Below are 16,238 nucleotides of genomic sequence, written 5' to 3' on the forward strand. Positions count from 1 at the left end.
TAGCTCTCCCTGCCCCCCTATTTGTGGACACCGGCTAAGGTGGCAGAGTCTAGCCAGAAACAAGCAGAGCAGGAGGTACCACACAGACCCACCAGCTAGACCCACCTGTTTTACAGTCTGGGCCAAACTTACTTCCTGTTTTCTTAAATAGAACATTTTTAAACTAGTTTAGCTAATCCCGAAGCCCTTGGGACACTTAAAAATTTCACTGCCCTGTTTTCAAATAGACAGATAATTTATACTATTTATAAAGCTTGGGTTTCCAGCTCTAGTGCAATGTTTATGTAGGCCTCCTGAAATCCAGTGAGCTTGCTGGTTCACTAAACCTACCAGTCCGTCAGCTCACTCCCGAGTTCATATGTGTTCTTCGTGACCACAGATGCGCTTTGTAAAATAGGTTCAAACTCTTCTCGTTCCATTTGCTGCCTTTGCTTCTAAGACATTAAGATGCTCTCTAGTGATCCTCCTTGTCCTGTGGAAATGCCTCCGGGTTCGGAAAACAGTGTCCTAGAAATCTTGTAAGCTCAAATACAGCGATCATCCGAGGCTGAACAGAACGCTGACCATTGGGCCATGGAGTCATTTTGCTGTCCCAGAATTCAGGGCTGAGGCCAGAGGATGGCATGAGACCATGAGCTCAGGACCAGACTGGGAAACAGGGAAAGCCCTCCTCAGAAACAATAGTCTAGTTAAAAATTTATCACCTATTTCTAGCCACCACCTATGTCTCTGAACCAGCCTCCAGCCAAGATGGTTGGAGACCTCTGTCTGTTTACGCTGTCTCCTTTCTCCCCCCTCCCACAGCATCTTTACCCAGCAGTGGGAGCTGGAAGCGGTACCAAATCTTCCGGGTTTCTGTACCCAAAAAGAGTCTCGGCCAACTCGTGCTGGTTGGAAGAAGCAAGAGAAGAATAAGTGGGCTGAAGCCATGTTATTCCTTTATGTAGAAACTTTATAGTTCATTGGTCAGCTGGGAAAAGAACGGACCGCGGAATCTTAGGGGTGATAAGGAATAAGATGAAGCAGTCCATAGACGGTTTGATAAAGACAAACAGTCCTCTGAATGAGTACAAGTTTAATCATGTCTGTAGAAGTCTTTGATGATGGATTGGGCGTGCACGTATTGCATTGATGACGTTAGGTTTGGGTATAGTTCATTAAGAACGCATGGACTTTGTACATTTTAATAAGCATATTAACTGGAAGTATACTTAAGGGAAAATTAAACTGATATGCTTTATATCAGATATATAACATGATAGCCCCTCCATTTGACTAGAGGGTCGCTGCGGTCACCGCTTTCTGCAATACTGCTGCACTGGCTGTGGAACGGGGTAAAGAAGACAATGCGTTAGACCTAGGTTGCATTCCTTCATCTGCCACTTAACCGCTCTGGGTTCCCCCGATCGCCCCCCGCGTTCTGTCGGGTCAGCCAGCACAGCTGCTCACCGCACAGACTGAATGCTGGCGCTTCCTCCAGCAAATGTTGGCTGGGTGAATGAACTAAGGCATCGCACGCTGGCAGAATGATCAAACTCTGTGTGCGGGGGGAGGGAGGGAAAAGGAGGGATCTTATTTTAACATAAACATCGTGGGAACACAACTAACCGTGTCTGTTCACACAGCAGATTGATTGTCTCCTTGCCCGGGTCGCCGCCGGGTTTGTAAAAGCGGGGAGATGGTTCTGCGTTCCTCTGGCTACAGGTTCATCCTAGGACAGGCTTGGAGCTGGTAGACCCTGTCAATTCCAGGAAGTCCTGCCGGGGATAATGCCCCCAAAAACAATGAGCAGGATGTTCCTGGGCCCCACCGGGCGGCGAAGACGCCTTTGATTTCAGCCGTGTTAGAGAGATGGGTTTTTAATCAGTGCTTTGAAGCTAAAATTAACCTCGTTCTCATTATTTCAGCGTATCCTAGGTTGTGTAAGTCCCAGGTTCTAGTCTCATACTAACGAGGAACAAGCCCAAAATAGCTTGCCCTTCGAATGTAGCTATCACTAATGTGTCGCCTATGAATTTAAAATGGCGTGTTTTGAGCTGTTAATTTCTACACTTGTTATTTATTTAATCTACCAAAGACTCTTAATCATAACTTCTTGTCCCGTATGTATTGACTATGGACAGGCATTATTTATTTATCTATCTATCTGTTTACCTATTGTCTCCACAGCTTTTGGAAAGAACCACCACTGGTTTGGAAGAATCGGATTGCGCGGCTCCCAAGAGTCCACTCCACTTAGCGGTAAGCTGAACTGCCGTGGGCAGCGTTTCCTGTTTGTCTCACAAAGAACAAGCCTCAAACCTTAGCCTGCGCTTGAGACGCCGCCCAGAAAGGCCGTGATGAGAATAGCAGAGGCTTGAAAGCATGGGCTACCGAGAGGGACGGCTTCACCTAGGCCTGGCTTCCCCACAGTTACCTGCCTTATCCTCAGTGTTCTCGTCTGCAGAATGGGTACAAAAAACAGATGAGGCTTGCATAAAGTCAATACCACCAAAGGTGTAATAAATGATCACTGTCAACTTTAATCTTTTTTTTTTTTACAAAGGAAACATTTCAGCTGAAGAACTCTGATTATGGAGAGTAATATGCAAATGTTAGACCTATGAATAATCAAATATCACATTTTCAAATGACACGATTAAAATCTGTGCATGGTTTTAAACAAAACTATGGGAGAACAGAAGGAGCAGGTTTAGAACAGCGGCCAGGCCATTCCTCCTGATTTGCTGTTGGGCCTCAGAGGAGGTTCTGGGTTCAGTTTACACGCTGGGGAGATGTGGGAGGGGCAGAGATCTCAAGAGCAGAGCTTCCTCCCACCTCCCGGCATCAAAGGGGAGAGCATTGACCCCCAAACTCTCCCTGGAGGTCCTACCATTTCCGTAATTCTGCCCCGGATGGCATCGGGTTCACCCTTAGTGATTGGCAGCCGTTTGAAAGAGCCCCACTGCCTGGCAGTCACACCAGCTACAGCCAGCTCGCCTGGCCACAGTGCTGCTGACTGGTGGTCATTCAGCCGTGGTCTGCTCATGGAGGCCAAGATGGTACTTAGAGGTACCTTTGTTTGTAAATCCAACGCGACAGGATTCTAGGAGAATCGATAGGAGCCAGGTCTGCCTTTAACTGGTGTCCAACGCAAGACACTTCTTCAGTGTTATTCTGATGAGTGTTTAGAGAACGTTTTGTTACTGGAGACAGGTAGACATTCCTGCAAGGTGAGAGGAGTCAAGGCCACGACACAAGGACTGGGAGTGTCCAGGGCCAGTCACCCTGTGAGAAGCCCCCCCTCCACTGCCTGCATCTCCACATACATGGCCAGCAAACTCAGAGCCTCTGATCCACCCACTAACACATCCACCGCACACAGAAACCTTTGCTCGTGCGCACATACATTTCGAATGCTGTGTAAGGAGCCCTCCCTCTCGGTTCCCGGAGGGAGATGGAGAAGGTGGGTGGGCGGTGGGGGCGTTCATGCGCCCAAAGCTTCATGGCGGTCGGCTCTAAGAGTGGGCTCTCCTTTAAAATCCCTGCCAGCTGTTGGTCGAACCTGAGCAAGGGCCCCAGAGCGGAGCATGCGCAGATGCTTTAGCGAGGCCGTGTGGGTTTATAGAGCAGAGTCCTCCTGCCCCGTGACCGTGGCGCTGACCCGATTGCTGCTGAGAAGAGAGTTCCTGACTCCCCAAAGTTCTGTCGTCTCATTTTGTTCCCACAAAGTATTTGCTTTGGGCTTCCTGTGTGCAAGGCACATTTGCTGAGCTCGCTGGGCTGGGTCTCCACTCCAATAGGAAAGGCGGGGGCCAGAGAAGGTGGGGAGTGGCGAGGCTGCCCTTCTCCTGGCTCACTCAACTGAACACGTTTTCTCCCGCTGTAAATTTAAGGGAGCCAATTAGATAAGGCTCAAAAGACCCCTTTGAGTTTGTCAGTTTGTTAGTTGTGTGGCGTTGGTCAAGTACCCAGTGGCTTGTGTCTCAGTTTCCCCATCCGTCAGAAGAAAGGAATATCAGGGCCCCATCAAGGAGCCCCACGGGAATGGCATGAGCTGATCCGGGTAAAGCAATCAGAAGATACCTGGTGGCATCTGTGTGTCCACAGCCAGCTTCATCTTTATCAGCACACGTCTCTCGTCTGTGTGACACACACTGGCGGTGAATAGCGCCAACCACTTTTCTAGGAGCCAATCACTAAGGGTGAACCCGATGCCACTTTTCTAGGGGGAGATATTGCAGGGAAGGGACCGAACCTCTAGCCCTGAGGAATTCTCCATGCTGGGGAGATAGTAGGCTAGCAGAAGCATGTCCGATGGTAATACGTGCCATGGGAGAAAATGGAATGGAATCGGGGGTGGGGGTGGGGCTGGAGCACCGAGGTGGCAGACAGGGAGCTGTTTCGCAGAGCACAGAATGCCACACCTGCACAGTGGGTCTGAGAGCTTGTCGCTTTGCTGTCTGACAGAAGGTTCTGGGCTCAAGTGTAAAATCCTGGCATCAAGCCGGGCGGTGGTGGCGCACGCCTTTAATCCCAGCACTCGGGAGGCAGAGACAGGCGGATCTCTGTGAGTTCGAGACCAGCCTGGTCTACAGAGCTAGTTCCAGGACAGGCTCCAAAGCCACAGAGAAACCCTGTCTCGAAAAACCAAAAAAAAAAAAAAAAAAATCCTGGCATCAGAGAACGCTTGGCATGTCCCCAGGACAGCAGCGTGGTCACCGAGGAGGTGGCAGAGTGGCAAGGGAGAGTGGGGAGACGGTCACTATGACATCTCACCTGCTCTGTGGTGACACATCTGACTAGCAGAAACCGCTTGATCGGGTTTGACGAGATAAAGGAGACTTCTGTGTCCAAGATCACAGACTTAGCAAAGGACAGAAAACCAAAGCCAGGAATGTGGGGGTGACTTCAACCAGAATGATTCCAAGGGGCCTGTTCTAGAATTATTTCATTTTCCCCTCTCCGAGCTGACACCTCAAAAATATTTACTTCAAGACACCTATGAATATATCCCTCGCCCCCTCCAGGGTTTGCTGGTGCAATTGCCTTGATAAAAGGCAAGGCACGTTGTTCTAGGTGAAGGCATTCTAGCAGGGGAACAGAACCAGATACCCCTAAACCTTGACCCCTAGAGAGACACAACCAGCTCTGAGATACTATTTCCTGCCTGCATGATTCGAATCCCCAGGGTTATCAGCCCAGAGAATCTCCTACCCCTTTTTTTCGCTTGGAAATTTTAAATTAAGAAATGTGGTTATACAAACGGGAGACCCCAGCTGTTGAGATTCCGGGGCGGACTTGCGGTGTTCCTGAAATGGGCGGGGCTCCCAAATCCCCTTCTCGTTTGCCCACGGTTTCTGTCCTTAAATGAGTCATGATCAAGGCAGTTAAATTGCCTAATGAGATGTTTCTTAAAATAGTTTAAATTAATAATTTAGGTAATTTTAAAGTCTGGTACTCCCAGTAACAGCTTAGAGTAAAATTCATCCCTAACCTAGAAACTGATTGCAATGGTTTACCTGGTGGCAAAGGGAAAATCCATTGTCCCCAATTGGGGGGGAGAGGAATCTCCAGTGAGACCACACCACACATCAACCACACTCCTGGACAGGACAGACCCCTTGCTCAGTGGTATATGGCCAGCACAAAATGAGCACCAAGAGGTTTTGCTGTTATTGTGGGCTTTTTGTTTCGACTTTTTTTTTTTTTGTCTTACTGGTTTTTATTTTTATCTTTTTTGTTTGTTTGTTTGTTTTGTTTTTGAGAAAGAATAAAAACTGAAGTTGTGTGGGCAGGGAGGTGGGACGGACCAAGGAGGGGTTAGGGGAGGGGGCGGAAAAACATCCTTAAAATAATAGTGGCTTTTGAGTCATCTGATCGTTTTCATGTGCCTGGTACCCAGAATCATCCAGGCTGGGACTGGAGAGCTGTAATTAGCAAGATTCCATCACTGTGTCCTAGCCTGAGCCGCTTTAACTTGAAAACAATGAATGGATTTTTGTTTTCTTTTCATTGTGAGGATTAAAAGAGAAGATGCAGGGGCTGACCTGAGCACCTCTAGGAGTGCCGACCGCCTCCTGCCTGTGTGCTTCTCCGTTCCCTGCGCATCTCCTCTTTATTAAACCCAAGTGTGCTGGCCATTGTCCTCCGGATAGCTCCACGCATTGTAAGGTTTCCTCGGCTAAATTAAGGGAACAGAAATTGAAATGGTTACTGTTCTCATCATAAAGGAGAAGGGGCTAGATTTGAAAGCGCCATCTGGAACCGGCTGCTGTCTGCTGGGCCTGTTCCCCCCAGCATCATTCAGTAAGCTGAATTCAGAACTACCATTTACCGTTAAAGTGGGAGGCCATGGTCTGGAGAGTCAGTTCTCAAATGCGCCCCAGATCCACGAGGAGAATCTGAAAGTCTGATTCACAGCCTGGAGTGGATGTTCCTGTTACTACAAACAGGGTTAAATGTTCCTCAGCTGGCTTAGAAACCACCTATGGCCTAGTTAGTCATGGCTGAAGTTGGTGCAGGATTTGTGGAAGGCATTTTACTATTTTCTCTTCTTCGTTGATGTTGGAAACTCCCCAGGATAAGAGGCCAAGGACCATGCATCTTAACCCTCACACTGAATTGCCATATTCTCTTTTCAAAGTGCTCCTGGGTCAGCTTGCCTTACCTGAAACCAGTTTTTTCTACCCAAGCTGCATACCCTTAGCATAGCGAGGTCACTCTGCCCCTCTGGGTGCTCTTTGGATGGAGATAGCAAGAGCATCTAAATCCCAGATTGGCCACGGTGACGTGAGGTGACGTGTCCCACAGAAGCAGCCAGCAAGTGGTTGCTTCAGAATTTATGTTATAAGACAGACTTCCTGCCCTGCTCGGTTACAGCTCTTGACACAGCTTGTTTTCCTGTCTCTGGAGAGGCTGTTGTTTATTGTAAAGGCTCAGGAGTCTGGGACTTTGTCCCCAGAGTGTACCTTCATGCTCCACGGCGATAGTCAAGATATTTTACATCTACACGGATATTTCTATAGAAGGAATTTAGGTTTTTATTCAATATCTGTTATTCAGCCCGATTCCATCACAGGCAAACAGAAAGGTATTTAGCCTTCAAGTCAATCAAATGGAATTCCCAAGGTAAAACTACATGCCTATTAGACTCCAGATGCCCAGTTCCTAACTTGGCATCCACCTCAGGACTTCCTGTGGAAAAGGATGTTGACAGTAAATATGGTGGCCTATGCCTACGTATGTGTTGGTGACAGTCCCCACACAGAAGAGGCTGGAGCAGAAGGATTCAGGTTTTGAAGGCAGCCTAAGCTAGGTAACAAGATCCTGTCTCAAGAGGGGAGGGCATTTACAGATCATGAATAAGATGTGGAAACAGTTGGCATGGTGCCCAGAGTGTAGGAAGTCCTCAGTGAGTCGTTGCTATTATCAAAGCAAATCAACAAATGCAGGGTTAGTATTTGGTGGCAATAAGCGCTTCAAAGACAAGGAAGTGAGCTAAAGAGTGGAAGGATCTTTTCTATATGCGCTGGGAGGCTTACTTCCCTGGTAAGGTATTTGCGTAGATGTACCAGGACCGTCAGGGCAAGTGCCATGGCTACCTAACTGTAGAGGGCAGTGTGGGCACCCCAGAGCCCAGACATGCTGAGGATTCATGCCAGAGCCCAGGTCTGGTTGGTCATAGCAGGTTTTGGATTTTACTGGCATCAAGGGAAGTTCTAGGCTGAGTTTGCAACAAGGAGTAGCCTGGCTTCTGGTTCGACCATAGGAAGGTTTCATCCGGTACTGGTGTCCATGACAGATCACCAAGGGACAGGGACTGGGGGATGCTTTTTGCTAGAATTCTGGCCAAACAGTATGGTGAGAGTTGACCCAGAGCCTCAGATGTGTTTCTAGGACACAGGACATGGCGACAGTGTCCTATGAGAGGCATGGAGAGCTGCCTCCGATTGCACAGCCCCTCTGTGGGCTTGAACGGAGGCATGGGGTTCTCAGGTGGTTCCTGAGAACCCCGACATGTCTACGTTTGAGTCAGTGAAGAAGCCCAGTCCTCTGTACTGACCCATTCGGAACAGGGCAGGGCACAGAGGGCGTTCTTTGTCACTGTCTGCTGCCACACGTCAGTACCGTCCCAGGTACTTGTTCAAGGCTGCAATCATGAGAGACAGAGAAATCGGGGGGGGGGGCGCCTGAGAATCAAATTGTCATTTGCTGAGATGGCCAGGCTGCAGGCAGAACAGATTCCGGGATGGAAATCCAGGAACTTGGTGCACAGCACTTAGACGTTCAAGAGCAGATACCAAGAGGAGGTCGGACCTGTAGGCTTAGAAATCAAGAGAGAAGTTGGGACAGGGATATGAATAAGGATTCAGTACCATATGATTATTTGTGTGTGTGTGCTTTTTCAAGACAGGGTTTCTTTGTAGCTTTGGTTCCTGTCCTGGAACTAGCTCTTGTAAACCAGGTTGGCCTCGAACTCACAGAGATCCGCCTGCCTCTGCCTCCCTAGTGCTGGGATTAAAGGCGTGCACCACCACCGCCCGGCTTGATTTATACCACACATTACATATAGGATACACTTTTAATATGTACAGATTATCACAATCCTTAGCTAAGATAATGAAATGAGAAAATTCTATTTTTTAATTTATTAGCACTCTTCATTCTGATGGCACCCTTTCAACTTTCTATTTGTTATTGTTATTCTATGCTCAGGGGGAAAAATTATTTATTTCTTAGGAAGATAAGGTGAATTAAGCACATACACTGAATACCCACTATTTCTAGAAATAACCACTACTATTGCTCTCTGCGGTATCCCGAATTTTTCTTGTGACCATAGCAGTACACATAAATGTAAATATGCACAATGCATCCTCTTTTTATATAAAGGAGGCCATGCTAGATATATTGCCTGCAACTTAGTTTCTAAAAAGCCCTTTCTGGATGCTGTCAGTTCACCCTCCACAAATGTCACAGCGACCTACCCATGCGCAAGAGTGCAAGATTGCTTTTCCTCACACTGTTAATGGCATCGGGTAGGACATCTTCAGTCCTGTCCAGGTGGTCATAAGATAGCACTATAAAAATTTACATAGATTTTTGTATGTCTATTGGCATTTTACTCTTTCTTTCTTTCTTTCTTTCTTTCTTTCTTTCTTTCTTTCCTTCTTTCTTCCTCCTCCTCCTCCTCCTCCTCCTCCTCCTCCTCCTCCTCCTCCTCCTTCTTTTTCGAGTTGCTTTTTCAGGTCCTTTGAACACTTTTCCTGGTTTCCAAAAGTTCCTTTTAGAGTAAGGAAATCAATCCTTTGTGCGAGGTCTTTTGCAAAGACCTGGTGCCCTGAGGAACAGAACAGTGGGAAAAAATGCCCGTGACAAAAGAGATGCCCTTTGATGTCTAAGGACACAGGGACAGACCTTTCCTATTTCGTTCCTGTCTTTCTCACCCACCCCAGATAGCCCACCCCTTCCGCTCTCGTACTTGTAAGATCCCTCGCTTCTGTATTGGGAGGGCGGGGAGTAGTATTCTTTCCTTTAAAGACTAAATTAAGAGTCTCAGGCTTACTCTCTTGTTTTGAATAGTATGCAGTCGAGGACCTCATAATGGGTCTGAACTTGGCCCCGACCCATGCCCTATATTCCCCTGATTGTCTCTGTGGCTTCATTATGACCAACGGAAGAAATAAAGAGGCAGGAAGGCTTTCCCTGCGTCTCAGATCTGTGCAGAACTGGCGCAGTCTCTCTCTCTCTCTCTCTCTCTCTCTCTCTCTCTCTCTCTCTCTCTCTCTCTCTCATCTTTCCGGCAGTTCCAGGAGGCAGCTTTTATTGCTCTCAGTTTATAGATTCGGAAACAAAGCTCTAAGCACAATTAAGGAACTGCACCTACACTCTCGTGGTTAGTAGCTGGTCACGTGGTAGGTGGTGAGGGAAGGTTTGCCTGCCTGGAGCGAGTCACAGAGCCCTTAAGGTTTCCAGTAATTTCCCCACTAGTGTTATTAACAGAGAAGATCCTGAAAACAGTCTCATTGTCCATCGCTCTGTGTAGGGTTCTTCTGGTAGAGGACCGTCCAAGTTGTGCAACCATTTTTCATCATTAGATCACTGTAAAGGTAGGTCTAATAAGCACGCAGCGATGGATGTGGTGTCTTTGAGCAAATTAACTGGCAAAGGAGGAAAAAAAAGTATTTATAGGCAACCAGAGGCTTGTGAATTAGTGTTTCGGTCTAACTTCAGTTTGCTGGCTGCAGATTCATCCCAAGTACTGTTCCGATACTCCCTCCCTCCCTGCCTCCCTCCCTCCCTCCTCCCCTCCCTCCTTCTTTCCCTCCCTTCTTCCCTCCCTGCCTCCCTCCTTCCCTCTCCCTCTCTCTCTTTCTTCTCTCACATATTATATCCTGACTGCATCCCCCTCCCTCCTCTCCTCCCAGTGTCCCCCACCTCCGCTCTGCCCCAGATCCCCTCCCCTCACCCACTTCCTTTCAGAAAAGGGCAGGCCTCAACCAAACATGGCATCTCAAGTTGCAGCAGGACTAGGCACCCGACCCAGGAGTCGGCGGCTCCGGAAGCTCAGCCGCGAAGGTGGATGCCAGGGGATTTGCAGCTATGAGGATTGCTATGTGTGCCTTTCTTCTCTGCAGGCCTACAATGGGCACCACCAAGCCTTGGAGGTCCTTCTCCAGTCGCTAGTGGACCTGGACATCAGGGACGAGAAAGGCCGGACGGCTTTGTACCTAGCTGCTTTCAAGGGCCACACGGAATGCGTGGAAGCGCTCGTTAACCAGGGCGCGTCCATCTTTGTGAAAGACAATGTCGCCCAAAGAACTCCGCTTCACGCCTCAGGTAGGTCCCCGCGAAGGTCCAGGTTACTCCCGAGTTTTGTAATTCGTGTGTAGGTATAAATCAAAGGGCCAAGCAGCTGAGGTGAGTCAGCAGATAAAGGTGCTTGCTACCAGGCTGTGTGACCTGAGTTCCTACAGGTTCCTGTCATCCAAATGCATAGAGCACACGCCACCCCAATAAATAAATTAATATTTTTTTTTAAAAAGATTTTAAAAGGATTGTGGCTGCGGCTATAGTACAGAGGGAAACCAGCTGTCTAGCATGTACCAGGCCCTAGGCTCACCAGACGTGTGCCTAGGCCCTAGGTTCCTCCCCCACCCTCACCCCCCCAACCTCCGCAAAGGTCAGCAACACCTTCTTCCATCCTAACTTTTAACATCTCAAAAGTTTTATTTCTATGCCGTGCATACCCGAATGCTTCCAAAATGCTTTTGATCTGTTTTCTCCTTGGACGTGATGGGTGCTTTCTGGCCTCCCCAGAGAAAGAGCCTCAGAGCCTTAGACTTGTGAACGGGGGTGGGGAGGGGGAAGTGGGGGGGATGGCGAGTTACCCTGTGATCTCTAGAGTCAGTTAGACCGAGCAAGCCACATCAGAATCATAAAGCAGTTAGAAGCGAGGCTTTAACGACACCCAGGACTGCTGTGCCAGGGGAATCACAGACAGCGAGCTAATTAATTAGCACACCGTTCTATCTATCCACCCACGCGGTGTTCTTTCCCCCGTTCGCTTTTGATGTACCCAAGAGCAAAACAGAAACACGCACCTGTGCGCGTCGGTCAGCAAGAGACGTGACTTTCCCGGGATGTTTCTGCCGTCCACAAGAAGGGACACTTCCAGACGTGCACAGATGTGCACAGATGTGAAAGCCGTCTGTTAGAATCTCTGGCCCAGCTAGCGCAAGAGCACCTCTTGGCTCAGACAATGCCGTGGTGTTAGCCTTTGAAGGGCAGTGGTCGGCATCTTTTTTTTTTTTTCTTTTCAATACAAATGAAAAAGGATGTATTTTTATTTACTTCCAGGAAAAATTGCCCCATATAGTCAAGCCCTGACCCTGTTGGGGTAGTTTCAAAATAACTTTAAAAGATATTCAATGAATCTGTCTTTCTAAGAAGGAAGAGACTTAATAATTCCAGAGAGAACAGGGATGCCCTGGTGTTGTAGGGCTCATCAGAAAAATTCCTCTTCATGTGTTGCTGAGCTAGCCTAGTGTATTTACCTGAGAACTGAGAGCTAATGTTCACGAGTTAGATGACAAACCGGGGTTGTATCGTATACCAGCCTGCACTGCTGGGCGTCACTATGCATTATTAAAATGGGAAGGCGTTACTATTTTGAAGCAGACTATAGACTGGGACCAGTCCCTAGCAAATGCTCAGAACAGCAAGCTTGTATTCACTGTTCTTTGTCTGACTCGGAAGAGCCCAGAAGATGAAATGGTCTTGGTGGGGAAGTAAAGGAGTTAGGACATGTGTTTAAAAGATGTGGACGGTTCTCATTACTTGAAAGTCTTCTAGGAACGCTAGACAGGCCAGTATATTTTTGTCAGAGCCGGCGAGAGAGCTCAGGGGGCAAAGGTTCTTACCACCAACCTGATGGCCTGAATTTGGTCACTGGGGCCCAGAAGAGAGGACCAACTCCTACAAGTTATCCTTGATTCTCTGCATGCACACCTTGACAAACCACATCAAAATAAATACAGACGTAAGTCTCCTGCTATGCCTTAACACCCAAGCCACTGAACAGATACAATACTGAGACAGAAAAGGCCTACCTGTGGCCTGATTATCTGGAAACAGTTATCTCCGGGAAAATGTCAGTGATGGCTGGTATAGCCAATTATAAATTTTTGTTTGTCGCCACTATTTTTGCTTCTTGGGCTTCCTTAGTTTGCTCTTTTTAAAGATTTGTTGCTTAGCATAGCCAAGCTTCCGCCTTGTTACCGGGTAATTCCTAACAATTGCCTGTGGCTGGTTTGGTTGTGGAAGACGGGGCCCCATAAAACAGGTAAATGATGAAGGACCAGCCTGACCCGTTTGACAGCGTGATGGAGGTGTGGTCCAAGGGTGCCCCCTAGTGGTCAGGAAGACCCACGCTGGCTTCCCCTTGATGCCATTCATTAAAAAGACAGGCTGTCATATGACCATCTTCCACAAAATGTCTGCTGAGATTTGAGAAGTCACTTAGCCAGAATTGTTTTCCAGTTCACGTGAGAGGCCAGTTCCTTTGTCTCAGACCCTCGGAGCCTGTGAGGAGGGGCAGCCAGAATGAGGGGTTGGTACAGATAAACAGGCAGTTGTGGCTGTCATTCACATCTGGGAGAGGCTGGACCAGTCTGGCAGAGGGATGGAGATGGCAGGGCACAGCTAAAGACACTAATGTCCTTTTGCTAGAAGACAACTTGGAGAGACTGTGGTGCGTGGGAACCCAAGGAGAACAGGTTTGTCACCCTAAGGGGGACTGGATTTTCCTGGGGGCTGTGAGGTAAGGACAGGCAACTGTGGTGGAGAAGCAGAAACCCCACTGGAAATGATCATGTCACCTGACGCAGCAGGTGAGCAATGGGAGCCGAGATAGTCTTCTCTTATGTCTGCTCAAAACCAAAATATCCTTGGAGTGATTCTGAGCATTAAAGACTACCAAATGGATACAGAAAGAAAAGCCAAGGTCTGGAGTTCCCACCTCTGAGCCTGTTGCCAAGGGGATTTAGCTGTCCCGGCTGACGCCAATCTTTTCCTTTTAAGGCACTGGCATTAGGCTCCGTGCAGATTTCAACAAGGTAACAGGCCTTTGTATCATTTTAAGAACAGTAGCAGCAGCAGCCATAAAATGTTGCCTGGAATTCTAACTTGTAATATTTCCTACACACACTCACACACACACACACCACGGACGGACACTGAGAACACACTGAATTCTAGGGTTTGTTGTCCCGCGAGATTTGCTTCCCAGCATCCCACACACTCACTTAGGGACCACCTTCTTCTAAAGGGGCGTCTTTAGTTATGCACATGGGCGCTTCCTGTTGCCCTTTCCCCAGCTATGAGGTGAGCATGGCGCTGGGGTTGCACCCCATCTCCTGCGCACTCCTGGGTTGCTGGGGCGGGTAAGGGCCAGCAGCCTTAACTAGGGGCCTCTGAGTCCTCCCTCAGCATCAGTAGGGAGAGGAGGGAAGAGGAAGGCAGGCAGTAGCTGCTGTCACCCGCTATACCATGGCTAAGACATCAGCATCAGCGAGGAGGGAACGCGTGGGCTGTGCTTACTATATCCTGCCTTGGAGTTTCAGCGTCAGCCCCCGCTAATCAAATCAATGGGAACTATTGCTCCGATATGGAATTTAGAATTTACTGATCCGGAAGAGCGGGGACCATTCTGTTCTCCATCCCTTGCCCTCTTTTTCTCTCTTCTCTGTTGGTGTATGAACGTGGAGAGATTCTCAGCTGGACTGGTGTCGGGGGGTCGGGAGGAGACTTATCAGGCCCATACAAGGAGATACGAAAGGACAGCAAATTTAAGGAACTTCCCTTAACTCTGGAAACAGAAAGGGAAGGTACAGATCAGAGTTTGCAGGCAGGAAGAAAGGGCCGACCCTGAGCCAGGCCCCCTGGGCCGTCTTGAACTGGAAACCAGGGCTGCCTGCTCAGAGCAGAGGGGAAGTCATTGATTGGACGTCCATGTCAGCTTCTCTTTGGAGAAAGAGCTACAGCGTTGGTTCGTTAAAAGAATGTCCGTCATTTTTCTCTTCCAGTTGTTAATGGGCACACGCTGTGCTTGAGACTACTGCTGGAAATAGCAGACAACCCCGAAGCGGTTGATGTGAGAGACGGCAAGGGACAGTAAGTGCTTCCGTGTTGGCCTTCTGCTGCTGTGTCAGTCCCTACGGCCGATTGGTTGGTTGGTTGAGCAGCAAAGAAGGCTGAGTTAGGATAGGAGTACAGCTCTGTGAAGCTCCTAGGTAAGGAGTCTGGAACAGCGAGGCGTGGCCACTGCTTAAACCAGAGCAAGCGTTTAAGTGAGCACCCGGTGTGGGCATATCTTAACGACAGCAGACACCTCTTTATCCCAGCTGTATCTGTTGCCTGGCTTTTAATACTTTCTAGCTTTTCCACCTTTGACTTATACATTTTTTAATTAATAATGGCAAAAAGACAGACCTCGAGGGGTTGTTTCTGCTGTGAAAAACAAAATCCCTCGGCTTGTATCCTTGCCTGCTTGGCCTGTTCCTCACCCAGGCTCTCCTTACGATAAAGAAGGGCAGACAGAAAGACTCGAGTTGCTACCCCCAGGTGAATGAGTTTGAGTGACGGTCAGAGCAGGGCCCCGTCTTTCTTCTACACGAGCCGGACTTATTTTCAAAGCCAGGAAGCTCTGTCGGTGGAGGTAAACCCGGAGCAGACAGAGGTCAGCATGGGTTGCTGTGAAGGCAGGGTTGCTGGGATAGGATCAGGGGCTCTTCTGCCTGCACACATGCCCCAGCCAGCTGGCACCTAGGGATTGCCACACAGTTTGGAAAATGGTTGAATTAATGCAATGACTTGAGATGAGACCGTCCCCTGCCTTGCCCTGGGCCTCTGCGTTATGCCACCATTTCACGAGTCCCTTGGAACTCAGAAATCGATCTCTTGTTCTACACGGCATAGAACAGCAAATTAGATAACACAGGAAATACTGGGCCATTAGTAAGAACAGAGAGAAAACCCGTCTTTCACTGGAAGTGGTTTTAATCTCCTTCCTCTCTCCACAGAACGCCCCTGATGCTCGCAGTAGCATACGGACACATCGATGCTGTCTCCTTGCTGCTGGAGAAGGAAGCAAACGTCAACGCTGTGGATATAGTGGGGTGCACAGCTCTGCACAGAGGGGTACGTGCTTCTCTCTCAGCTTTAGGGAACTGGCTTGGTTTTATCCAGCGTGAGATTTTAGGGGAAAGATTTTGTTTCATAAAACAATCAATTAGCTCTGCAGTCAAAATGAAATTGCAGGATTTTATACAGTTGTAGGATAATGAAAACCACGGTCAGGTCCTGCGTTAAGACTTTGTTTGACTGGGATACTAGACACGGGAACACCTACCATTGGAGGGATCAGCTCGCCTTTCTGACTGCAAAATGCGTATCACAGAAAATTACAAAACATTTTTTAAGTGCAGAAAAAGAAAAACACAATCACCAGTAATCCTATCTCCCGTAGTAACATTTGATCCATATACACACACACATATATACTTGCACACACACACACACACACATATATATACATGCATATACATATATACACACACATAATGCACACACACAATACATATATACACATGCATGCACATATACACATACGTACACACAAATACACACATGCACTCATATACACATACATACATACATAGACTCATTTACACATACACATAATTATACACACGCAC

General features: G+C 48.1%; 1 protein-coding gene across 6 annotated transcripts in view; it reads left to right on the top strand.

Annotated features, from left to right (window-relative positions):
* Positions 1 to 16,238, top strand: part of Ankrd44 (ankyrin repeat domain 44) — a 217,620-nt gene that overhangs the window by 183,732 nt on the left and 17,650 nt on the right. For all 6 annotated transcript variants that reach the window (XM_026788853.1, XM_026788850.1, XM_026788851.1 and 3 more), the window contains exons 17-20: positions 2,170 to 2,241; positions 10,620 to 10,821; positions 14,568 to 14,655; positions 15,564 to 15,681. In XM_026788853.1, coding sequence (XP_026644654.1) covers positions 2,170 to 2,241; positions 10,620 to 10,821; positions 14,568 to 14,655; positions 15,564 to 15,681 — 480 coding nt within the window. The remainder of the gene's footprint in view (positions 1 to 2,169; positions 2,242 to 10,619; positions 10,822 to 14,567; positions 14,656 to 15,563; positions 15,682 to 16,238) is intronic.

Source organism: Microtus ochrogaster, unplaced genomic scaffold (assembly GCF_000317375.1).
Source record: "Microtus ochrogaster isolate Prairie Vole_2 unplaced genomic scaffold, MicOch1.0 UNK8, whole genome shotgun sequence".
Classification (NCBI taxonomy): domain Eukaryota; kingdom Metazoa; phylum Chordata; class Mammalia; order Rodentia; family Cricetidae; genus Microtus; species Microtus ochrogaster.